Source organism: Alosa alosa, chromosome 17 (assembly GCF_017589495.1).
Source record: "Alosa alosa isolate M-15738 ecotype Scorff River chromosome 17, AALO_Geno_1.1, whole genome shotgun sequence".
NCBI lineage: Eukaryota > Metazoa > Chordata > Actinopteri > Clupeiformes > Clupeidae > Alosa > Alosa alosa.
In genome coordinates this window covers 11,729,330-11,755,617 of record NC_063205.1, presented here as the reverse complement: position 1 = coordinate 11,755,617, position 26,288 = coordinate 11,729,330, and the positions used below count along the sequence as shown (strand labels likewise).

The 26,288-nt window shown below is 38.8% G+C and overlaps 4 protein-coding genes across 7 annotated transcripts in view; 1 reads left to right on the top strand and 3 right to left on the bottom strand.

Annotated features, from left to right (window-relative positions):
* kiaa0930 (uncharacterized protein KIAA0930 homolog) overlaps positions 1-26,288 on the top strand; it is a 62,429-nt gene that overhangs the window by 16,267 nt on the left and 19,874 nt on the right. For both annotated transcript variants that reach the window (XM_048267271.1, XM_048267270.1), the window contains exon 2: positions 5,629-5,777. In XM_048267271.1, the coding sequence (XP_048123228.1) occupies positions 5,629-5,777 (149 nt within the window). The remainder of the gene's footprint in view (positions 1-5,628; positions 5,778-26,288) is intronic.
* Positions 6,060-11,738, bottom strand: LOC125310115 (microfibril-associated glycoprotein 4-like). Of its 2 annotated transcripts, XM_048267276.1 has the most exons (5): positions 11,640-11,738; positions 11,251-11,436; positions 10,097-10,193; positions 7,129-7,311; positions 6,060-6,620 (listed from the first exon to the last, which is right to left on the bottom strand). In XM_048267276.1, exons 1-5 carry the CDS (start codon positions 11,643-11,645, stop codon positions 6,370-6,372), a joined length of 723 nt encoding a protein of 240 aa, XP_048123233.1. In that variant the 5' UTR covers positions 11,646-11,738; the 3' UTR covers positions 6,060-6,369. The 2 variants fall into 2 exon arrangements, with proteins under 2 accessions (XP_048123233.1, XP_048123232.1); XM_048267275.1 differs by lacking the exon at positions 11,640-11,738 and having other exon boundaries at positions 11,251-11,451.
* LOC125310114 (microfibril-associated glycoprotein 4-like) lies at positions 18,810-21,212 on the bottom strand. 2 transcript variants are annotated; one of them, XM_048267274.1, is made up of 5 exons: positions 20,901-21,212; positions 20,525-20,710; positions 20,205-20,301; positions 19,523-19,705; positions 18,810-19,377 (listed from the first exon to the last, which is right to left on the bottom strand). In XM_048267274.1, the coding sequence occupies exons 1-5, from the start codon at positions 20,904-20,906 to the stop codon at positions 19,115-19,117; spliced, it is 735 nt and encodes a 244-aa protein (XP_048123231.1). In that variant the 5' UTR covers positions 20,907-21,212; the 3' UTR covers positions 18,810-19,114. The 2 variants fall into 2 exon arrangements, with proteins under 2 accessions (XP_048123231.1, XP_048123229.1); XM_048267272.1 differs by lacking the exon at positions 20,901-21,212 and having other exon boundaries at positions 20,525-20,725.
* Positions 23,220-25,853, bottom strand: LOC125310116 (microfibril-associated glycoprotein 4-like). The gene is made up of 5 exons (XM_048267277.1): positions 25,792-25,853; positions 25,503-25,685; positions 24,286-24,382; positions 24,015-24,182; positions 23,220-23,768 (listed from the first exon to the last, which is right to left on the bottom strand). Exons 1-5 carry the CDS (start codon positions 25,801-25,803, stop codon positions 23,524-23,526), a joined length of 705 nt encoding a protein of 234 aa, XP_048123234.1. The 5' UTR covers positions 25,804-25,853; the 3' UTR covers positions 23,220-23,523.

Sequence of the window (26,288 nt, the reverse complement as noted above, 5' to 3'; positions counted from 1 at the left end):
AACACCATGAATAACATTAAACATTGAGAGAGCAAAAGAGAATGGGTGGGTAGGGGGAGCAAAAGGAATGAAACATAAGAAGAGAGAAGAGAGAGGTGATCCAAGCATCAGTAGGCAGTGGGTTAGAGAGAGTTGAGGGTGACAATGTTATAATCAAGATGTATGTTGGCATGATGTATGATGTGCTATAGCCAGGTGGTGATATTGGGGTTGCGATACAGAGTTCCATTGACATACAGTTTATCGACTGACAGTGCTGCTCGTTTGCCCTCTTGCCTGAGTTGTTTCATTATGGGCAAGAGGGCTCTTCTTCTTTCCTGTATTACTTGTGGGAATTGGTCGTTTAGTCCGAATGAAGTGCCTTTCAGTTCTTTCCCTTTGCTTTTGATGAGTTCTTTGTGTTTGAAGTGTTCGAACTTGGCGATAATTGGAGGAGGTTTTTTATTGTCTTTGGAAGTGAGACGGTGTACACGGTGGAAGGTAATCTTGTCAACTGTTTCTGGCGGTAGTTTGAGAGATGACTGCAAGAATTCTTTAACTGCTTTCTCTGGGTCGTCGGGTGTATCTTTAGAAGTTGGCAGGGGAATTCCGGAAAAAAATGAGGTTATCGCGCATGCTGCGGCACTGGAGGTCTAGGATTGTTTCTTTCATAATCCGATTTTCGCTGGTGAGTTGATTAACATGGTCGGATAAGTTTGTAATATTTCCTTTGAGTTCACGGTTTTCTAATGCGAGTGTGTCGATCTGTGATTGGGAAAATTCGAGGCTGGCTTTTAAGTCCTTAATATCTGCGTGCAGATGTTCCAGTATTGCAAGTTTGTTGTTTATGGATTGTAGTAAACTGACCTCGATGGATGTAGAAGTAGCGCAAGCGGTAGGTGATTCTGGTTCAGTCTCTGTTGAGTAGTCACGAGTGCGTTTCTTGCTGGGTTCAGATGACATAACGTCCAGAATGAAGAGGTTGCCGTTGGAAAAGGTGGAGAATATAATCCGGTTTTTGATGAGAGTTGTAGAGAGGTAGTGGTTGTTTTTAGTAGAAGAAAAATAAAGTTTTGTATTTCTGTTTACAAGCGTCATTGAATTTCAAGTGTGCTGTCTCTTTAAGAGATCAATCACATAGCTGTGGCTCACCACACATAAATTACATTAGATAGGAGACCACAGGGAAGATTAGGTTTGGTGAGATATGATTCTTAAGAGTTTTTTTTTTTGTGAACGTATTTTGCCTTGATGCGTGTATACAGCATTTGTCTCAGCTAAGAGATCATTTTTGGGGGTATTGATCATTCAAGTGACTGGTTATTTTCATAATGTAGGCTTCAATGAGTTAGGAAGGATCATATTTTTTTTTCACCTGCCCTTGACCACTATGTAGTACTTTAATGGCAGTGAAATAAAAGTGATATTAGAATCACAAATAAAAGTAAATGTCAAAGCTTCACTGGTTGTTTAAGATAAGGTTGTAGATCACTGCCGGGGTTGAGTTACTTCCTTAAACCCAAACACCAGTGCCAGTAACACTAATCTGTGAACTTCACATTTGGCGTTTCAGCCGTTTCTGTTCCACATTTCACATTTATGGAAATTCTAAGGCTCTTTTTATAGATTTCAAGGTTATTGATAATCTCCTTTATGTCTAAGTCCCCCCTTTGACCTCTTGTTTAAACACAGGCCACACACGCTTAGTGAGTCATTTACAAATGCTGCTTGAGAAAAGATGTAATGATTCAGAGATCTATATGAGATATGAGCAGTATCGCTTTTCCGAGAGAAATGGTAAAAACCTAATGATACGCAATGTAACTGTGATTCTTGTTACCTTTTTAACTACAGATTTTGCCAAGTTTATGTTTCTACACCTTTTCTTTACCTTTGCATATAGCTCCTAATAACAAGGTAACATACTTGACCCTAATGCACACTAGCACGGCTCTGTAATATTTGCGGATGTCTTTTAGTTTTTGTGTAGATGTGAGGCAGTATAGTGGGTTCAGACCTCCATAAGTCCTCCGTGGTCACTGGAGCCCTTTCCAGCTTGCAATGCTCATTACACACTTGAGATCTCTTTCATTCGATTCTGATTGTTATGACTGGAATTACGGGCAATTTGATTGCCTCATCAGTTTCTTAGGGGAAAGCAAGGCTTCCTGATTTAAAAAAAGATACTTTGAACTGGATTTTGGGCCAAGTAAAGAAGAAGCCAAATGAGCATTGCTGGTAACAATATGCCCTATTGCTCTGATGGCTATAAAGACAATGAAAGCCAAGGTCATGACTGCAATTATAAACATCACTTTAAATAAACACATCAAGGAATAACTGCTTACAATGGCAATATCTAAATAGATATCTAGTAGATAGTCAGTCTGGAAGTATTTGTATAGTCAGTGTGGCTTTGACACATGCAAGCCAGAGGAGCAGAGCCAGGTGATCTGCTGTTTACTTGAGTTTGCTCATGCACTGCTTTCTGTTTCCTAAGAAATCAATGCACATCGCAGAGACCCCAGGGGCTCAGAATGCAACTGTGCATTATGGCTTAGGAGCACACGCACACGCACACGCACACGCACACACGCGCACACACACACACACACACGCATGCATGCACAAATAACTGTCACATGCAATCACTCACTCACTCACTCATGGTCACATAGGTTAAAATGATATCTAGATGTTTAGATTCCATTTGTTGTATTAATGATCAAGTCCATCACCAGAATTACACTGGTTAAATTCACTAGGAATATTCTACTGTGGCTGCTGTGCTTTGAAAGCGCTTCTTAGGTCAGCATGAGGTCATTATACGTTCAGAGAAATGTTCATTTAGTTTAGTGGTGCTACAGAGGTTGATAGTTTTGTAGCACAATCCTTAAAATCTTTAGCATTGGTATAGCGTACACTCTAGAAAACATTTTAGATAAGGTGTCATCGGTGCTAAATTACCTATAGCACAGACTGATTTTTTGTAACATGCTGTATGTACCACTTTACAACCCTGATGTAATGTAATGTAACCCTACTAATGAATAAATGTGCTTTAAACATATAGCCTAACTGTAAAGGTCTGGTCTTTATGAACTGTGTTGTGAGTCTGTGTGCTCAGCTCAGCACTCTTTCATATCCTCTTGGCTCCCTGTGGACCACATCCTGTTCTCTTTCTCTCTCTGTCTCAGGGCTTTGTGGCCTAATGAATAGCAAGGCATAAAAGGGACAGGCTACTTCAGTGACATTTACACCAGATAAGAGAAGAGCTCTCCGCTGGAAAATAACTGCTTGTAAATAGTTAATCAGCATATCCTCTCTTTTTGTGCTAATTCATTGAAACTCATTGTCCTCATAGAGTTCTGCACTGTGCATTGGGTTTTATTTTCCATTTGAAATGGCCAATTTTCAGTCAATTAGGAGATGCACTAATCCAAAGTGACTAAGAGCATTGTACAGATATGTTTCTCTGAACTATGAGTGGCGGAACCCATGAAGTTGTGCTGTGTGCGTGCATGCGTGTGTGCGTGCGTGCGTGCGTGCGTGTGTGTGTGTGTGTGTGTGTGTGTGTGTGTGTGTGTGTGTGTGTGTGCGTGCGTGGTTGATGATGTGGCAAAGCTGAAGGTGAGGCAGTGAGAGGGTCACTATCACTTACTGCAGTCAGTTGCACGGCGGGGTATCATAAGCCACAGCAGCCTCTTGCCTCGAATGGAGCCACAACAGAGTCTGACATCCCATAATAGCCCAGGAGCTGTCTTCTGTGTATGTCACCAAAGCAGCCCCAGTTTTTCAAAGTTTGTTTTATGTGTGGTGGTGACAGTTGTTTTTATTATTCAGACTGCCTTGACAGCCCGAAGTTCACAAGGTGAAGATGAGTGCAAGTGTGCTATATGCCACAGGAATAGATAAAAGCTGTAGCAGATTTGATCATCATAGTGTTACTCCAGTGATACCTGCGTAGTGTGTTTTTGTTTGTTTACCTCCAGGTGGCGCTATAGAGATAATGTTTTAAAAGCTGTATTTTTATACCGAAAAGGAAAATGATTGCTGATGGGACAAGTATGTTTGGGCTTTATGTGTATGATGAAATATAAAATGTCTGCAACGTAATTAATACACCCTTGGTTATTTGTCCATTGTTCAGTTATTTTTTCAATACCATTAGTATAGTACCGTGGTTATGCGCAGCAGTAAAATGGCCACCTGAGTCAGTTGTGTTGAGAATTTAAATGTTGAATGGCACAGAGCTGTAATTCAGCACGACAGCTTGATTATCTGCTTCCGTTTCTCAAATGACATGGTTAGTGCATCTCTTCCATATATCAATCTAAATGGTAGTGGTCCGGGGTGCCGTGATGGATGACTTGTCAGATGGGAGTCTGCTTTTAGGTTGCTCTTTTGGTTATCATGTATTTGACTTTGGTTAGTGAAGTCTCCCCCGATCTGCTGTAAATTGTGTCATAGAAAACTACTTCAAAATGTATGTTAGCTGATATCATTGAAAGTTCCATCTCTTCAAAGACAAAGGACTTCTTTTGGATTTATTCCACATACTCAGTTTGCTTTTCATAAAGCCTCATGGATATAATTTTCCCCCTGATGTTATGCACAATGTGATTTCCATGGTTACAGCCGTATCGATTGGATTCAACGTTTCAAAAAGTTAATTGAGGAGCAGCGGCTGTCATGTCCAGTGGAACACATTGGAACAGGTTGACCTTTAACTGCTGTTTAAAGAATGACAGAAAGGACAGAACCTTTTGCTGCAAGATATTTTTCTCCCTCTGTAAGCCAATGTACCTGTGCAGAATTGCAAAGTTTTACTTTCATCAGATTATAATTTCTTGTAGATGTGCTCTTGTGATTCAGGTATAAATCCCGTGCCCCTCTCATCTATCTTTCAGCTAATCTAATTGCTAGCATTAAAGCAGGATATTAAAAAACATGTTTGTTTAAGTGTAGGAGGATGTGAGACTCTCAGTTGTCTGTAGATACTATAGACTAAAAGAAATGGACAGAGCCACTACAGAGTGCTTCAAGTGAAGTCGATTTGAACCGGTTTTCAGTTCCCTTGGTAGACAGCTGGGTTGTGGTTGGAGCGCTCCATCAATGCTGCGATGTAGTGCACCACCTCAGGATTTTACCTCATCAGACAGAGACACCTGCCGCTCAGCAACACTGTTGTCCGGCAACCAGACAGAGGATGCCAGTGTGATTTGCTGAGGGACTTCCCTTGTTTACATTGTATTTTTTAAAGTTTAAGCAAAAGTGGGTCTGCTGCAGATGATAGAATATGTCTTTTGTGTCAAATGAATCAATACCTTGCAGAGTATGATGTTCTGTTTTCTATTAAAAAAGCTGTGTATTGTAAAATGACTAATAATTAGCACCTGCAATGTGATAATCTAATTCTACCATTTCCTTGGTTACCTACATGTATTGGTGCAGGCATTAATGATTCTTCCAAAAACTCCTGAATGCCCTATTTTGTCATTTCTTTACTATAAGTCTATTTATGTATCCTGATTTTAATGTTCTCTTTGCTCTCTGTTGATAATGTCACACAAAATGTTAAGGTAGAGCTGTGGCTGTGTAGCTCTGAGAACCCCAGGCTGACCAGTCCAGTCATTCCTCTCTGTTCAGGGTGTTTTAAGGACGACCGCATTGTGTTCTGGACATGGATGTTCTCAACGTACTTTATGGAAAAGTGCGCCCCCAGGCAGGACGACATGCTGTTCTACGTGCGCAGGAAGCTGTCCTACGTCAGTGCAGACAACACCGAAGGCAAGAAGGTAAGTGGGAGACCACTGAAGCTCTTAACTCTCCCTCTTTGCTGTACTCCATAAACAGCAACAGCTACCTTGCCAGGGTTGCCACTTGCTGCTTTTGTCATTGACTGCACCCCACAGGTATATACCAAGTTAGTGGACACGGTTGTATAGCCAGGAGGAGATAACTGCCAATTGTGGTTGGTTAAAGAATCATCTAGCAAAAAATGAAGTGTGTGTATGTGTGGGACTGAAAGATACAACGGCACATAACTTTACATCGGCATAGATGATTGCACAGGACACTATAAGAAAATAGCTTTTAATGAACAGTTTGTACAATTTGACATTAGTTAGTTATATACTTAACCAGTAAATAATTAGCCATTTGCATGTATTTCAGTAAAACAGTATGGGAACAGATTGAGATGTAGTAACTCTGACACAATTGAGTGTGTTGCAATAGATCGCTACCCCAGGAAAATGAGGCAGGTGAGTTTAAGAAATGTCGACTTTGCACTGAAGTATTTTACAGTATATACTCAAAGGAAGGAACTATTGAATCAGTACCAAAAGAACCTTTAAGATCAAAGGTTGCTTTAGGCTGCAGTCTCTACTACAATAGGGACACGGGTCTCATTTTCATAGAGATTGATTTTAGGGAATATTTGTTACCTTTCCAGTGGTGCCAGCTGACACCTTTGTCATCGACTGCACCCCAGAGGTATATACCATTTGGACTGGCGTAATAACAAGAATTATACCAGAATGCACCCATATATGTTCGTGCACAGTTTCCTGCCCAGGAATCCTGGTCATTATCAAAGGTGGAGAACTTCTGCCCGCTGTGATGGGTTAAAGAATCACCTTGCAAAAAAAATCAATAATTGAATGAAATTACTTCAATTTATACAGATGTAGTTGCAATCTTGCAGGAATCACATATAAAATCTGGGATTTGTTTTCAACTCATTTGTAAAATTAATTTATGAAAATATGACTGAAAGAAATACACATTTACAGCTACTGCTATGCGATTTAAAAATAGACATTTCCTGAGTCTAGTTCTGAATAGTTGTGGGTTCAAAATGTAAGGCTGCCAGGGCAACTTTGATGGAAATACGTGATGAAATATCAACAAATACAACTAATGTAAATTGCATTTAATGCTAATTGATTTTACTATTTTATTTATAATTTAGGAGATTTATGCACATTTCACAAGTATCAATACTAAAGTCCTTATAGCATTCCCTGCTCAAAATTCATATTAAAAGGTTGCATGGAAGCCCAATTATAGATATATTGTGCTGAACTGGATCTGGAAAATAGACTCTCTCATAACATGTAGATAGACATTTATTCAAAAGCTCACCTGCTCCACCGTTCCTGAAGCCACTGACATGCAGTCTGTATCCATCCACTTCAGCATTGATGGCCTGAGGGGAGATGGAGAAGGAGGTGTAGTTGGCATAAACTCTAGCTCCATTGAAGTCCTCCATGTCCACCCTCAGCTCATAGTTCTTCCTCAGAGTCAGCAGGTGGATGGTCTCGAGCCCTAAGTTAAATAAATACATTTATTTTGGAATGACACATTATATATGGGGCAATTCCACGGAAAATGGACTTTTTGTCACATCCATAACGCCAGTGAAATGCCTTGGCATTTGTATGATGTGAATGATAACATTCATTTTTTGTGCATTTCACATTTTATTGGCGTTATGGATGTTACAAAAATGTAATTTTCCATGGAATTTCCCTATGGTTCAATTAGGATATATTAGTTGATTGTAATCATAGATACACTGTAAAAAATAACACTACATCTTACTGCAGTAACACAAGTATACTTTACTTACTATAGGCTGACCTAGTGTTCTTACTAGAGTAACATTAGTAATGTGCCGAACTTGCAACAATGGGGTCTAAAACTTGAGATACACGAGTAAGCGTCACAACTCAGACCTGAGTAAACTGGACTCACGCGAGTGCACACAGCGCCACAGTTGCAGAGGGAGCATTCTGGATTCCACAGCCAACGGTCGGCAGTGTTACGGTGTGGCTGACTTTTGGGATGGGAGTGTAACAGCTTCACCAGTGACTTGCTCTGTCCGGTAAGTTTACAGTATGTATTAATGTGTCAAATGTTTACAGTATAGGTTGAACTAACAGCATTTGTGCAAAACTGTACATTCGGGTTTCATTAACAACTGGGGTAATGTTAAGTTCAACTTGCTAAGTGGCGATATATCGCTAGCTGCTAACAGTTTGCAGCTAACTGATAGCAGCTATGCGAAGTTAACACCAAAGATCTTTGTTAACACTGCCTCAGACCATGCTGAGCAGAAAACAAATATTCTAGGTATTCAAGCCCTTTGATATTTTTGTTATCGGTTATGAGGAAGTGGTGGCGCCTGGGGTCTAAAACTAGGCTGTATAAATTTGCCAATAGCAGTTGTCTTCATGAGCTCTCTTAATGAAGTTTAGTTCTAACGTTAGCCATTTCTCATGAGAAACGCTTGCTAGCATGCTAAGTTGATTCAAAACGTGTAAATATTAAACTGTGTATGGTTTACGTCGATATTCCTACTGTATTGATAAAACAATTAGGATAATTGGACTCATAACCTTACTGACTGAGAAAGCCATGGTCTTTTATCTAAAATCTTTCGTTGTGATTTAGCAAGAGGACTTAGGTTGCAGTGTGTGGAATTTGAACGAATGTGCCGTTATTGAGGTGCAAAATGGCATCATATAATCCCAACGTATGATTGATATTTTAAATTCTATTGTGATAAATGTACTAGGCCTGAAGCAATAGAGAAAATTAAGTTGCCAAATCATAATATTTTTAGCTTAACAGTATTAATTAGGTCTCTGGAGAAATAATTTAAATTAACATTTAATGTGATAAACTTAATCAGCTGTTTTAGTTAAACATGGCCAATAGATGCATATTGATAATAATTTTGCCCTCTTTTTCTTTTTGCAGTTGGAAAACTGAAAATGCAGAGCAATGAACTGGACATGTAAGTTGTGCTTGTTTGGATGTGAAGTCAGAGGTCAGTTGCTCAAACACTACTGATTGAAACATGGAGGTTACACCAGAATACGACGAAAAAAAAACTGCAGAGGGTGGTGAAAACTGGCCAACGCGCATCACCGGTTCCTCACTCCCCTTCATCAAGGCCATCCAGGGCAAGTGATGCTTGCGTAAAAGCAGTAGTATCATCAGAGACTGTTCTCACCTCAACCACAGACTGTTCACCCCACTCCCCTCTGGGAGGCGTTACAGGTCTCTCTGCACCCAAACCAGCAGGTTCAGAGGAAGCTCCTTCCCCTGCGGCTGTCACCCTACTGAACTCTAGCTGTGCATCCCGGTGACAACCAACCAACTAAGCCCCGCCCGATGCCTCCTTGCCTGTGCCTGTTGAGGTGTCCACCATGACCATGGAAACCTTGACGGGGACACCCACCCCATGCGGACAATTGCACTACCCTATCCCACCCATAGTGTTCTATTTATTTACAAATGTACATACTGTAATTACACATATAGCCATTCCATTTTCTACTGCTCTTCATACTATTCATCCTGCACATACCGCGTATTCTTACTACTGTTATAATGTTACTGTTTCTGCACTACAGTACTGTTACCACACTGCACATAGCTGTATACTGTACATATATGTCTATATGGTTCATACCAAATATATCCATATTTATTCTGCTAATACACTGCACATATTTATACCTAATTTATATTACTCTAAACCACCTTCTGTAAACCAACTGTATACTACTGTTTACACCGCATATTTCCTATCCTGTCTATGCACCACCTGTCTTTGTATATCACATTGCATTTTTCTGCTTTTTTTGCACTTCTACTTAGATGCAAACTGCATTTTGTTGTCTTTGTACTTGTACTCTGCAAAATGACAATAAAGTTATCTAATCTAATAGTGCCAACTATTTGTGTATATTCTGCAAGTAAACTTTACTATCAACATAAAAGTACCCTTTACAACTCAAAGTAAGGGTAACTCATTTAACAGTAGTAAATACAACTTTGTTTCAAGTAAGCTTTACTTGAGGGCATGAAGTAAACTTTACTAGTTGGAAGTAAGTAACCAGAACTTTAAAGTCTTAAGTAAGGATAACTTCTTCTAAGTAAGCATTACTTGTAGACATCAAGTAAACATAACTTGAAAGAGAAAAGTTTTGTTTACTTAACTTATTTAAGGCAACGAGTTTCCACCCTTTTTTCAAGTAACCATTACTTATTATTTTTTACAGTGTACGTGGCCTAACTGGTAGGATTGGTGTGCTCATACCCAGCCAGTATTCTCCAGCTGCATGTCCAAAGCCATTCTTGTACTGCTCCCATCCTCTGTAGAAGTTCACTGTCCCGTCCATCCTCCTCTGAAACACCTGCAATCAGAGATAAAGATTCAGTTTAGAGTTTACAGTTTTTACTGATAAAATGAACACAATGATACACAATAACAGTGTCATTCCAAAGATTTGAACTAAAGACAGAATTGAAATATTCAGTTGTACGCATGTTGTCTTTTACTGCATTGTATTACATTCAAACTGTGTGGCTCCAACATGGTTTTGATTTCACATAAATCCTAAGACCAAGCCATAGTGAATACATTTTTTAGACTTTTTGTGAAATAGAAGTAGATCAAGAATAGATCAAGAAAAGATAATCATATACTTCTTCCATGGTATGTATAGCCTGGCGGGCCATCCTATATCATTGAAATGTATAGTCTGGAATCGAGCCATTCACCTCGCTTAATCCAAGGGGCGGGCAGAGAATTGTCTTTCAAACTGCCTAGGCATGCAATAGGCCAGCGCTTACGACCATATCCGTATCCGATTCGGCAAATACATCCTTCTTGAAAAGGAATGACTTAAGTGCATTGTGTTGCTCAACTTTCAAAGAAAAGCACAAGTCCAACTCCTCTAAAGTTGACGCCAACGCCGATTCAAACAACCGCTCTTCGTTCGCCATAGCCACCTTCCTTGTTGTTCACCGTCGCTTGGGACTGTCGTTATCCTGTTAAGCCCGCCTTTAAGACTCTCTAACAAAATAGAGCTGTGATTGAATAACATCCACGGTGTTAGCCAATAGAAATTCCTATGGTTTGCTACTAGACGTACAGGCTGAGCATATTAATTTGCCGCCGCTAGGGTGCGTCTAGATTTCTAGGCTATGGTATGTATGAAGGAACTGGTCATCTGTCATCTGACTGGAAGAATGCCATCAGATAAAACTTACTCAAATTACACAAGTTAAACAGGTTTGTTGTTAAAAAAAATACCCACGGTCCATTTTCCAAATCAAAACATATTCCCTAAACCCAACTTAAATACACTCATGAGAATGTGGCATCAAACAAGAAGAAGATTAAACACAAAAAATGAGTACCTCCTAGAAACATAGTTTAGCGAAGAGATTAAAAAAAGGCGTGCTCACAGTCCATTTTCCTCCCTCCGTGTCCATGTCACAGTAGACATAACGTCCAGAGTTGGGTCCTGCTGGGTAGATCCTGTAGACCCCACTTCTCCCAGAGCCGTCATTGTAGATATCAGCGCAGTCCAGAGGCTGGAACATGAGAGACTGCACCGCTACTGGGAGCAGCACACACAGAGCTAGAAGAAGCTGAGGGAAACACATGACCTGTTAGTTTTCAATGCATTAGAAAAAAACAGCATCATGATTCATTTTTTTAGATAAATAGAGTTTAGGTGCAATTCCACGCAAAACTGTCATGTCCATAACGCCAACTAAATACCATGGCATTGTGTTGGCGTTATAGATGTGACCGTTTTGCGCGGAATTGCCCTTAGTTTCATCTGCCTTACCTTCATTCTTGCATAGGCGACGTGCTTGTTATATGCTTATCTCAATACAAATGATCTTGAGTACTCTGTGTTGTGTTTATATAGGTCCCAAACGTGACTTCAGTCCTGTGATGTCAGACTAGACTGCCATAAATGACCGATCCCATAATGCATGTAAATTGCTTCTATTCTCAAGTCCAAGGTCTGCTACTATTTGGTTTGTTTGGCCCCTTTTACTGCTCCAAACTCGAAAACAAAGCATTTATTATTCGTTCAGTCAGGGTGTGTTTATAATGGTTGACAGGTAAACTAGTATAGTATAGGGTGCTGTGAGGCCAAGCTTACACTAGTTATGTTACTGTGACCTTTATGATATTTGCTTAACACAGCAAGAGTTTTGGTCTAAACCTAAAAAAAATGCATTAAACAACAAGAGCACAGCTGCCACTGATAAAAACTTACTAGAATAGAATATAGTGCACCCCCACGGTGGGTAGTAGGAATCATGAATGTGTGTATTTGTATTTTACAGGATATACCATCATAATGAATTTGGATATGAGGCCAAAACTAGTTACCTAGCTTTTAAGAGTTGGGCAATTGCAATATGGTTTTGCTTTTAAAAATATCTTAGATGCATATTTAATATTCAGGAGAAAAAATGGTAACACTTTACTTGACAGTATCGACATAAGACACTTATGTCGTGACACATGAACCCTAACCCTAACCTCTAACCCTAACCCTAAACCTAACCCTAATCCTAATCCTAATCCTACAGTAACTTGTTATGACAAAAACGGCATGACACTTAATGACAGAAGTGTTGTGTCATAAATGTTTATAACTTGTTTATGACACATTCATGACCGTGTCATGTCACTCTTATGTCGATAATGTCAAGTAAAGTGTAATTGAAAAAATCAACTGATCTGAGTTGTTATTCCTAGTTTTTAGGGGAAAGGCTTTGCTTGTGGTCATGGTTATGTTCCCCTGTAATTTAAGAATCTTACAATATTTTTGCAAGTATGATGAATGAGGATATTCACCACTATTGCTCAATAAGTACTGTCTTCCACAAACTGGATTAAACATTGCACACTTTACAGCCCTGAGATTGCAAACCAGTTAACAATAACACGTTCAATAAATAGTCTTCCAACTGTCCACGTGACCACTGCTCATAAAGTTATTATCACTCACATGCTCATGTTATTGTTTTGATAAAAAAAAGTCTCTCATTTTGTGTATGACTACAGATACAGTTACAATATAAAATTGGCCAACACCAGACCAGTTATCATTTGAGATATATGTCTGGGTACAGCCAGTTCATTTCGATTTCCAAGGGGCATAACTAGCAGTGAAATTAAACTTAAAGGAAAATTCCGGTATTTAGCACTTTGAGTCCCTTTTTCTGGTTTGTTTTGGATGAACTAGAGTGGTGGACACCGAAATTTTGACAATTGGTCCTGTCTCGACTTTTCTGACTCGTTTTGAATCGCCTTTGACTACTCAGAGTGGCTGCCAACAGGCATACTCAAACATGTCCTAAAACAACCCTTAAAGGAATTATCCGGAGTAAAATGCACTTTAGATCAATTTACGGATGATTGGGAGTACATATGTTGAGTTGACATCAAAATCATGTCATTCGGATGTGTTTTGAGAAAGTTCGATTTTACCGTTTTTAGTCAAAACTCGTTAGCGTGGAAGTGAGAAGGGCATATTATTTCGCCGCTACAAAACGCTATTTTTATGTCTCTTCTACAGTTCCAATGCATAACACCACATAAAGACCTTAGGATACTTCGGTTTGGCTTTAGGGACCCTCTACTCACTACCACGTAAGTGTAATGTTGTTTGGAACTGTAGAAGAGACATAAAAATAGCGTTTTGTAGCGGCGAAATAAATATGCCCTTCTCACTTCCACGCTAACAAGTTTTGACTAAAAACTGTAAAATCGAACTTTCTCAAAACACATCCGAATGACATGATTTTGATGTCAACTCAACATATGTACTCCCAATCATCCATAAATTGATCTAAAGTGCATTTTACTCCGGATAATTCCTTTAACGTTTGTTTTCAAAACTGTGCAACTCACCGAGTGGTTAGTGGTGTTTGTTGATGTTCCAAAACAAGTAGCGTAGTGAAATACAGTTTCTGTCGTGTTTTATTTGGCATTTTGTAAAATCCCATTGATTTCTGTTGGAAGACTCATTGCACGTTGATATTACTGCGGCACCGTCTATGCTTCAGGTTCAAATATTAAGCGGAAGTTTATACGTGGTTGTGAGGTGTCTGAAAAAATAGTTTCACAATAGCAAATAAGACGGCTGGAAATCATACATTGCGTCGATATATTTGATTTTAATAATCAACGAACACCCCTAACAACTCGGTGAGTCGCACATTTTTGAAAACGAACTTTAAGGGTTGTTTTAAGACATGTTTGAGTATGCCTGTTGGCAGCCACTCTGAGTAGTCAAAGGCGATTCAAAACGAGTCAGAAAAGTCAAGACATGACCAATCATCAAAATTTCGGTGTCCACCACTCTAGTTCATCAAAAAACAAAACCAGAAAAGGACTCAAAGTGCTAAATACCAGAATTTTCCTTTAAAAGAACATGCCAACTATTTGGGTAATTAGTTTATTTGCCATCTACCCCAGAGTTAGAAAAAAGGATGGATACCCTTCTCTTCCCTGCACATGCAATAACCCAGTCTGATACCGTCAGCCTAGCTTAGCATAGTTCACTAGAAGTGAGTTACACCAGTTAGCCTATAGTTAAAAGGGAGTGATTAGTTATTGTGTCACTCTTTTAGTTGTTGCAGCTGGAGGAAAGCTTGGTGTGGTTTGTGGAGTTTGAAATGAGAAACAAAAAAATATTGTTAAGGAATCAAAACCTTTTTATCGTGAACATAGTGTGCCATAATAACTGAGTGGTACTTTAGAGAATTCACTCAGGTCATCTCTTTGTTCAGTGCTGTTTTGGTTTCACAGTTCCAGCCACTGATCTTCACTACCCTCCACGTGAGTGTTGATACAAGGAAGTGTTTGGAAGAAAAACAACCATGATAAAAAGGGAAAGTTTACAACTATGCCCATCCTATTTCAGTCACCTGTAAAAGCGTAGTCAGGGGTTTTTAAGTGCAATCAGCTCAGTTCCTGCCAAACACAGTTCCTGCCATCAGTGTTTTTATTAACTTATTTACCCTTATCCCGATAATGACCACTGTAACATAGATGATTAACAGATAGACATGTGAATACCCAATTACAGAGAAAAATACTTTCACTGTTTCTCACCTTGAAAGTTAAATTTGCTCAATGTAAACAGTAGAAAGTTAATCACCAGCTTGTTGACTTCTATTCAAGCTGAAGTGCACTATTGTTGGAGAAGGGGGTCATTGGCAGTGGTTGATGGGATGAGTGGTGCATTCACTCTGAAAATTAATATGTTCAGTTTTTTTGATGTTTTATGGTCATGATTCACCACAAAGATGGTTTGCCCGAGTCCAGGCATTTTTCAAAATGTAGAAAATGAGTAGGAAATGTTCTTCTTGGAACTGGAGCCATTGCGGAGGTGGGCAGTCACTGTTGAGCTCTACAGCCTCAATGAGTGACACATTTGGTTCTATAGAGTGGACATTAGAGATGGTAATGCAGCCACAACTTAAAACAGAAAATATACCTTATTATAGAGAATCAAACGGTCACAATTATATAGTTCAGGGAATCTCACACTTTTTGATGGACCTCTTGTGGGGAAGAACAATTTCGTGACCATTAAGCACATACTTACTAGTATTGGTATACCTAGATTCCATTTGTATCCTCTGAAGTTGTGGCCAGGTTTACTTTGGTATGTTTTTTTGGCAGGTGTGTAACTTGGTATTTTGTCAATTTTGGATTTTGCATGACTTAACTGTGTGGACTGACTTATTTAAAAAAATGTTGCACATTCATCAGCTAGCTGGCAGGCAAATAAGCCAAGTTAAGCAGCAGAAGTGGTTCAAGTGATTCATAGCACATTGATGTGATTTGACACAACTTTATAATTGAAAGCAAATTATTTAGTGTACCCCTTGGCATTGGGCCGTGGCCCCCCAGGGGTCCCCAGACCCCACTTTAAGAACCACTGGTATAGTTCATGTAGACAAAATAGTACAAATCATAATCTTCATGGGTGTCAAATGCTTTAAATGTATCCAAATTATGAACATATTGACCTGAGAGTTATGCTTGTATTAGAAAGAGGGCAATAGGCTTTAAGGAAAATGGCTAAACTTCCCTGCTTGTCGCAGACAGGCGTCACTTCTCATAGCAGTGAATGATTATTGCTTTGAGAGATAAGCTGCCTAACTTATAACCTTACACTCGAAGGACAATGGTATTAGAGGCGTTTTGGTTTGTATATGGCATTTTAAACAGTCTTTCAAGACAAACACAGTTGATTTAAAGATGGATATTGTATTCCATATTATAGCAGAGATGAAGATATTACAGTATGTTCTGGTTATTTCACAGTGGTTGCGTCGTCATAGTGTTACAGTAGAAATTTTGCATAGAATTGCACAGACAGGGTACTATTGTAAGAACGTTTTAATGAGCTTACAATGCACATTTCATATAAAAAAGATATTTCCTTCACTCAATTGACAGTTTCATTTCTTTTATTAATATATAAAAAATAGATAAAAGTGTAATTTTGACTTTAGTTCTCACAGGCAGAATGGGGCAGTTAAGTTTACACATTTGCACAAAGTGCTATTACCTAAAGGAAGCAGCTCTTAAACAAATGAATTTGTAATAAACAAATTATTAAAAGTTATAACAGTCTATAGTTTACAGTTACTATTTTCCTCAGCTGTTCTTCCTGATCAGGTTGTGAGGTGTCTGAAAAAATAGTTTCACAATAGCAAATAAGACGGCTGGAAATCATACATTGCGTCGATATATTTGATTTTAATAATCAACGAACACCCCTAACAACTCGGTGAGTCGCACATTTTTGAAAACGAACTTTAAGGGTTGTTTTAAGACATGTTTGAGTATGCCTGTTGGCAGCCACTCTGAGTAGTCAAAGGCGATTCAAAACGAGTCAGAAAAGTCAAGACATGACCAATCATCAAAATTTCGGTGTCCACCACTCTAGTTCATCCAAAACAAACCAGAAAAGGGACTCAAAGTGCTAAATACCAGAATTTTCCTTTAAAAGAACATGCCAACTATTTGGGTAATTAGTTTATTTGCCATCTACCCCAGAGTTAGAAAAAAGGATGGATACCCTTCTCTTCCCTGCACATGCAATAACCCAGTCTGATACCGTCAGCCTAGCTTAGCATAGTTCACTAGAAGTGAGTTACACCAGTTAGCCTATAGTTAAAAGGGAGTGATTAGTTATTGTGTCACTCTTTTAGTTGTTGCAGCTGGAGGAAAGCTTGGTGTGGTTTGTGGAGTTTGAAATGAGAAACAAAAAATATTGTTAAGGAATCAAAACCTTTTTATCGTGAACATAGTGTGCCATAATAACTGAGTGGCCACTTTAGAGAATTCACTCAGGTCATCTCTTTGTTCAGTGCTGTTTTGGTTTCACAGTTCCAGCCACTGATCTTCACTACCCTCCACGTGAGTGTTGATACAAGGAAGTGTTTGGAAGAAAAACAACCATGATAAAAAGGGAAAGTTTACAACTATGCCCATCCTATTTCAGTCACCTGTAAAAGCGTAGTCAGGGGTTTTTAAGTGCAATCAGCTCAGTTCCTGCCAAACACAGTTCCTGCCATCAGTGTTTTTATTAACTTATTTACCCTTATCCCGATAATGACCACTGTAACATAGATGATTAACAGATAGACATGTGAATACCCAATTACAGAGAAAAATACTTTCACTGTTTCTCACCTTGAAAGTTAAATTTGCTCAATGTAAACAGTAGAAAGTTAATCACCAGCTTGTTGACTTCTATTCAAGCTGAAGTGCACTATTGTTGGAGAAGGGGGTCATTGGCAGTGGTTGATGGGATGAGTGGTGCATTCACTCTGAAAATTAATATGTTCAGTTTTTTTGATGTTTTATGGTCATGATTCACCACAAAGATGGTTTGCCCGAAGTCCAGGCATTTTCAAAATGTAGAAAAATGAGTAGGAAATGTTCTTCTTGGAACTGGAGCCATTGCGGAGGTGGGCAGTCACTGTTGAGCTCTACAGCCTCAATGAGTGACACATTTGGTTCTATAGAGTGGACATTAGAGATGGTAATGCAGCCACAACTTAAAACAGAAAATATACCTTATTATAGAGAATCAAACGGTCACAATTATATAGTTCAGGGAATCTCACACTTTTTGATGGACCTCTTGTGGGGAAGAACAATTTCGTGACCATTAAGCACATACTTACTAGTATTGGTATACCTAGATTCCATTTGTATCCTCTGAAGTTGTGGCCAGGTTTACTTTGGTATGTTTTTTTGGCAGGTGTGTAACTTGGTATTTTGTCAATTTTGGATTTTGCATGACTTAACTGTGTGGACTGACTTATTTAAAAAAATGTTGCACATTCATCAGCTAGCTGGCAGGCAAATAAGCCAAGTTAAGCAGCAGAAGTGGTTCAAGTGATTCATAGCACATTGATGTGATTTGACACAACTTTATAATTGAAAGCAAATTATTTAGTGTACCCTTGGCATTGGGCGTGCCCCCCAGGGGTCCCCAGACCCCACTTTAAGAACCACTGGTATAGTTCATGTAGACAAAATAGTACAAATCATAATCTTCATGGGTGTCAAATGCTTTAAATGTATCCAAATTATGAACATATTGACCTGAGAGTTATGCTTGTATTAGAAAGAGGGCAATAGGCTTTAAGGAAAATGGCTAAACTTCCCTGCTTGTCGCAGACAGGCGTCACTTCTCATAGCAGTGAATGATTATTGCTTTGAGAGATAAGCTGCCTAACTTATAACCTTACACTCGAAGGACAATGGTATTAGAGGCGTTTTGGTTTGTATATGGCATTTTAAACAGTCTTTCAAGACAAACACAGTTGATTTAAAGATGGATATTGTATTCCATATTATAGCAGAGATGAAGATATTACAGTATGTTCTGGTTATTTCACAGTGGTTGCGTCGTCATAGTGTTACAGTAGAAATTTTGCATAGAATTGCACAGACAGGGTACTATTGTAAGAACGTTTTAATGAGCTTACAATGCACATTTCATATAAAAAAGATATTTCCTTCACTCAATTGACAGTTTCATTTCTTTTATTAATATATAAAAAATAGATAAAAGTGTAATTTTGACTTTAGTTCTCACAGGCAGAATGGGGCAGTTAAGTTTACACATTTGCACAAAGTGCTATTACCTAAAGGAAGCAGCTCTTAAACAAATGAATTTGTAATAAACAAATTATTAAAAGTTATAACAGTCTATAGTTTACAGTTACTATTTTCCTCAGCTGTTCTTCCTGATCAGGTTAACAGCTACTCTGCACTACGTCGTCGGGATACAGGTCTCATTTTCATAGAGATTGATTTTAAGGAGTAGTAGTTTCTTTTCCAGTAGTACCAGTGGATACCTCTGTCATTGGCTTCTCCCCACAAGTATATACCATTTGGATTAGCATACTGACAATTATTAAACCAAAATCCTCCCAGGCGTGCTGCTGCACAGTTGCCTCCTGCAGAATCCTGGTCTTTATCAAAGGTGGAGAACTTGTACCCATTGTGATAGGCTAAAGAATCACCTAGCAAAAAAATGAATAATCGGATTAATGATATGAAGCAATTTTTACAGTTATTGATATAGTCTTGCATGAATCTTATATAAAACAATTTATAAATTCACACAAGTGGATATAGAAATGTTGTGTTGGACTGGATATAGCTCACCTGCTCCACCGTCCCTGAAGCCACTGACATGCAGTCTGTATCCATCCGCTTCAGCATCAATGGCTGTTGGAGAGATGGAGAAGGAGGTGTAGTTGGCATAAACTTTAACCCCATCGAAGTCCTCCATGTCCACCCTCAGCTCATAGTTCTTCCTCAGAGTCAGCTTATTGAGGGTCTCGAGCCCTAAAAGATTTTTAAAAATGGACAGAAAGAGAATACTTAATAGACACATAATATGTGGTATATTCTTGACACATATGCCGTTATTCAGTACTCTTCATGATACATTAATACATCACAAAAGTACCATTATAGTATGATACTACCAGAGACGGTTATGTTCTAAAGGATCTTTGATACTACTTAAAGTAATTAACACTGCTGAAAGTATGAGTTGACGGTCATCAAATTTGCAGTGGTCTCTTAATTTCGAATATGACCGTTCAAGTCATTCAAATGTCACTCAGCAACCGTTACATTATAAACGTGCAGTGGCCGCTTACTGTAATTTTTTCCAAGTCTGTATATGTATATGTATATATATATATATATATATATAACAAAAAACGGTCAATTTTCAACTATTACAATGTTCATATTCTAAAGTCACTTTGGACAAAAGTGTCTGCTAAGTAACCATAATAATGACCAGTTATTGATGAATAATTTAATCTGCTCATACCCAGCCAGTATTCTCCAGCTGCATGTCCAAAGCCATTCTTGTACTGCTCCCATCCTCTATAGAAGTTCACTGTGCCGTCCATCCTCCTCTGAAACACCTGCAATTACATTTGCTGTGAGAATTCATTTGACAGCATGTAAATTCCAAAACTCCAAACCATGTTTGACTCCAAGTTAAATATTCTCATGAGAATATTTCTCATCAGTGTGACATCACACACCACCAGTACATGAAGAATATGTAACACATGAAAAATACCTAATTCACAGAAACATGACTTCGCAATTTAAAAGCAAATATATTATCTAGAAAATACCCACGGTCCATTTTCCTCCCTCCGTGTCCATGTCACAGTAGACATAGCGTCCAGAGTCGTGTCCTGCTGGGTAGATCCTGTAGACCCCACTTCTCCCAGAGCCGTCATTGTAGATATCAGCGCAGTCCAGAGGCTGGAACATGAGAGACTGCACCGCTACTGGGAGCAGCACACACAGAGCTAGAAGAAGCTGAGGGAAACACATGACCTGTTAGTTGTCTATACATATAAATAGCAACATGGTACAAAGAACAGTAAATAATGTCAATCGGCCTATAGGTAGAATTTACATTGTACTTTAGGAGAAATAGCATTTTTGATAGTCATTTGAAAAAGTTCTGTAGTTTTCTTGTATTGAATGAATGTCTGTCAGGTCTTACCTTCATTTCTTTCACTCTACTGGTAAACAAGGTACACAGTGAACAGCAGTTAACCGTATGCTCTTCTTGATATGAGTGGTATGAAGGTATGTCCAGTGCTGTGTTTATATAGCTTACAAAATATGTTCTCACTCACGTGTTGTTTAGTCTGCCATGATTTCCATTTACCCTACTGTTTATCTTACTTATTTTGCGTTATCTTATCTTGCTTCTTACAACCTCACACACCTATTATGCACTTACCACACTCTTCCTCCTCTTCCCTCCCTCTCACTCCACTTCACTTTCTTTTCTTCTCCATCTCCTCCTCTACCACTTCTCCTCCTCCATACTTCTACAAGTACTTAACCCTTAAAGGTGTAGGTTTTTGAACGTTCTAAGTTTCGCAACAATTGAAGGTTCTAAAATTCTATGTTGAATTCAATGAACCCAGATATTCTTTAGAACGTTCATTTCTCAACATTCCCGTCACACCGGTGTGACGGTACTCCTTTAAGGGCTAATATGTAGACACTCCTATCCTCTAGTACTAGTATTGACAGATACAATGGTAAACTCTTAGCTATATTCTCTTCTGCACTGTAGTAAAACATTGTTCTAATGCTGTAGCTGTAGCCCTGTAGTTTAAAAGTTTAAAATGTCATAATGTCAAGATGTCTCAATGTGATTGAGGCACAATCATATAATGAGAATACAAAAAGCTGCACGTGTATATTTATTGTTCTCAGGATGCAATAAAACGTATTGTTGTTTTCACTACTTTTGGAGGCAAATTATTTGGTCATACTTGTCACAGTAATTTAACAACTATGTTGTTAAAATGGCGATTAGGATGCAGTCAGCTAATATCGCTTAGGGATACAACAGTATCTTCCACTTTGGAATATATCTGAAGCAGGATCGAACGTTGCACACATTACAGCCCCTATAATATAATCCTTTGAACTACATTACTGACATCTTCCAGAATTGTTGCCTAGCTGTGCACGTGACCACAGCTCATAAAGTTATCATCTCTCATGTGCTCATGTTATTCTTTTGATGTTGTTATGTAATGTTGTGATACAGTTCAATCTAAACCTGTAAAATATGATTTTAGAGCTCATTTTTATTTGTTAAAATATTTTTGAGCTGTGATATACATTTGAATATTACTGTAAATGTAGCTGAGTGGTTGTTTTTAGGGATTAGATATACATCCAAGGTTTTACACAGTGTGTTGGGACAGTTCCTGTCATAGGTCCCTTGACCACATTATTCATTTTGGAAGAATAAAAGATTCTGTTTTTGAAAAATGTCAAAATGTTGCTGAATGTAGTCATAGCTATGAGAGCAATGGTTATTGATTCTCTCTTTTAGTCTGTGTAGCTATAGAGGAGCTTGGTGTGCTCTGTAGAGTTTAAAATGAAAACAAAAATCTTGTTGAAGATTGTGAATCAAAACCTTTTTTATTGTGAACATAGTTTGTCATAACCACTGTGTGGTCAGAGAATTCAATCAGGCTAAAACCGCACTGAACACTCCTCTCTGCTAACTCTCCACGTGACTGTTGATACAAGGAAGTGACTAGAAGAAAAACAACTGCAACAAAATGCAAAATCTTTGCAAAGACTATGATCATATTGCTGTAATAATTACAAAGATTCACACTCAGATTAAAGCCCAGTCAGGGATTTTTGAGTGCCATCAGCTTATTTATCCATACCCCCAGATTTAGATACCAACAAGAGTGAGACAGATGATTAACAAACAGTTAGAGAAGTCATTTTTTATTATAATAGATTGGATGTTAGTGTCTTTTGTAGGCCATCATGTACCCAGTTACAGAAAATAAGACCTCAATGCACGTATAGGTCCTATGGAGAAAGTAGGATGGGTCATAAACGATAAGTAGAACTACTCTCCACATAGTATTTTCACATCTTATTGACCATACCTTTCACCTGACCATATCAGGTCATAGTTTTCTCTTGTTGACACATAAGAGGAGACAAAAATGTATCCAAATTATTATGTTGAATTGTGAGTCATGTGGAGGAGGTGGTGTAAGAAAGAGGGCAGTAAGTTAAAGAAAAATGGCTAATCTCGATTGCCTTTCACAGTCATCACCAACAATGAACAAATGATACACCTGAGACATAAGTGGCCTAGAATGATGGCAGTAGTTGAAAGAAAATGGCAAAACTTTATCTAAATCCCAGCTATTCACTGACCGTCATCGCCTACCACAGCAATGAATGACATGTCTTTGACACCCAAGAGATATATGTGGCTTACTTTACCTACAGGCTTACAATAGAAGGATGCTAACATTTGAGGTATTTCAAAGTCAAAGTCAAGCTTTATTGTCAATTTCTCCATGTGTACCAGGCATACAGAATAATTGAAAAAATAAAAAATGTTTCTCTCGATCCCACAATGAAAGAAATTTGAATTTTGGTTTGTATGTTGCCTCTTCATATAAAAAGATGGTGATAGTTGGTCTATTGCTTGGCATGATGGCATAGAGGGTCTGAAGTTGTGAAAGGTAAGTAATTTAATTTGAGATAAAAGGCATTTGATTTAAAAATAAATATTTGTATTGCATCATACATGTAACAGAGATGAGGAAATGGTGTACTGGTTAGTTCATTAGTGGTCGTATCTTCATGGAAATAGCCTTTAAAGAATTGAACTCTTTCCAGCCTCGCCAGTTCGCTCCGAGCTGAGAGTTTTGACCCCAGGTGTACAGGCCGTTTGGGTTTGCGTAGTAGCAAGAGTTGTGCCAAAATGGTCCCATTACAGCGACCGCACAGTTGCCATCATTTAAGTCTTGGTCACGGTCAAATGTGGTAAACTTCTGTTCAGTGTGGTAAGTCAAAGAATCCCCTGCAAATGAAAACCAGGTTTATAAGCATACAATTTCTCCACTGTGGACCACATTGTTATAGGTACTCTATCACATAATATTTCAGAATTTTGTTGTTAAAGCCCTGCGATAGCATAATGTGGTGGTGGGAATGTATGAGAGAGAATTCAAATACAGTGATCGATTAGCATTTTGATTACTCCTCACATCACAACATGATTGTCAGTTGGAGTGAGTTTAAACCAGGGTCAGTAACACATGCTTACCAGCGCCTCCATTTTGAAAACCGCTCACTGTGAGCCTGTAGCCGTCCAGTTCGTTGCAAATGGAAAACGAGGAGTATTTGGCAAATGCTTTATTCCCCTTAAAGTCCTCCATGTCTACTCTCAGCTCATAGTTTCCCTTTGCAGTGAGGCGATGGATGGCTTCCAAACCTGGAAGTAGAGATAGTTGTCATTAGTTATGAAATAGCAATACATGTCTGATCTTTTAAACCGTCTGTTTTGATGTGACATCTTACAGGACTGATAGACATACCCAGCCAGTATTCTCCGGCTGCATGTCCAAAGCCATTCTTGTACTGCTCCCATCCTCTGTAGAAGTTCACACTCCCATCCATCCTCCTCTGAAACACCTGCACATGTTTTTATGATAAAATGGTGACTCAAGCTGATGGCCTCCAAAACAGATACAACTTTTTATCCTTTACATTTTGAGTCTCGATTCCGTGATCCTGGATGGCCACATTATTAGAGCCATAGGCCCTATATCGTGCACCCGGTGCAAGGTGACGCAAAGCGAGACGCAAGTCTTATTCATATCGTACACCCTGTCAGTGGTGAATTTTTCGCCATGAGCTATTAACGACATAAGGTGTTGTCTGGCGCATGGTCCAAAAATCGCTATCTTACATCCTCTAAAAATCATTAGCCACTGACCAAGAAAGACCTGGTCTATAGCGAAAAGCGCATATAAAGCACAGCTGAAGACGCACTGTCACGAGATGTAAGCAGCAACTCCTCTGCAGAATATATATCCTTAGGATTTTTATTCATTCAAACATTATTGGGGTAAGTGTTGCTTTTTTCAGGCTATGTTTTTTGATGGTAATCCCTTGTCAGTCAATAGTGAAAGTAATTAACTGTGTAGAACTGTTTTGTTGTTGACTGTAGTTTCACTTTGCCTGCAGATGCATGTAGGCTATACTCTGCTAGTAACAAACAGGTTGCACTGCTTGCTGTTAAAAACACACCCATGACTGATTAAGAAACATAAGAACAACCCTTTTGTGCCCAGCGTTTGATCAGAAAATCACGCCATTAAATTAGTGAATGTGGATTTTCACGCCTAAATTAGTGAATGTGGATTGGCCAAGATAGGGCCTTTTTTCAAGTAAATCAAGTAATGCTTCTGGAAATCTAGAATTTATTTACATTTATGTTTGGGATATCATATGTGCAACAAATCAGCCACTCATATTGATGAACAGAGGCAGCACCATAGTGTAGAATTAGTGTCCATACCTTTTTAACTGCAGATTAGCAACAGAAACATTCTTATGCCTCTAATTACCCTCTATCCAAATAAGGTGAGGTCTGTGAGAACATGAATTATCGTGTTAGGGGAAGTGATTACTTCTAAATGCAGAGCTGCTCTCTGCTCCTTCCCTCTCCTGCAATTATGTTTCTCTCCCATTTGGTTCTGCTGGCAAAACAGCAAAATCACACTTTGGCCCCACTGGCAGAAGTACTCACGGTCCACTTCCCGCCATCTGTCTCCATATCACAGTATGAGTACTGAGGCGACGTGGGGCCTGCAGGGTATATGGTGTAAACTCCACTTGCTTTGAGGCCTTGGTCGTAGATGTCGGCACAGTCCGTGGGCATTGAGGATTGACCGAAGGCCTCTGAACAGAACAGCAGTATGGGTATGAGCACCTGGTGGAGAGAAAGCACTTAATAATTTACAGCATATAAATAATGTAATGCTCCCCAAGCAATGTGAAAGTCATTAAATGTAAATAGTGGTGTTGTGAGCTCTCACCTGTATTGCCATTGTTACTCTCTTGGGGCAGTGAGTGGTCGATGTGAAGGGCTCAAGTAGGGCTTTTTAAATGAGAAAGGATGACCCAATGTTTGTTTATTAGGCAATAGGCAGTTATTGCCACACACACATGCACCATAGTATGGATTTTACCCGATATCACCATTTTGGGAATTCACACGTGAATTGTGTAATGGCTTTTGCTTGCAATTTCCATAATTTGAAGTATTTTTACACCAGCATTGCTGACTACTTTGAGAAATAAATAGCTTTTCAAGAAAATACATTTAGACAATACATATTTCCAAGGCCATTTCAAGAAAATACATTAAAGGCCCACACACATTCTAAGTGATATTTTGATACAAACAATGCAAATGGCCACTCTGAATGTTTGTTTAGCAAGTCTGGTATCACAAGGGGTTTGTTTCTCAAATGTGTAACCTATAGTGATGTAGCAATTGTGATTTAATAAAGGGTAATGGTAATTTTTTAAT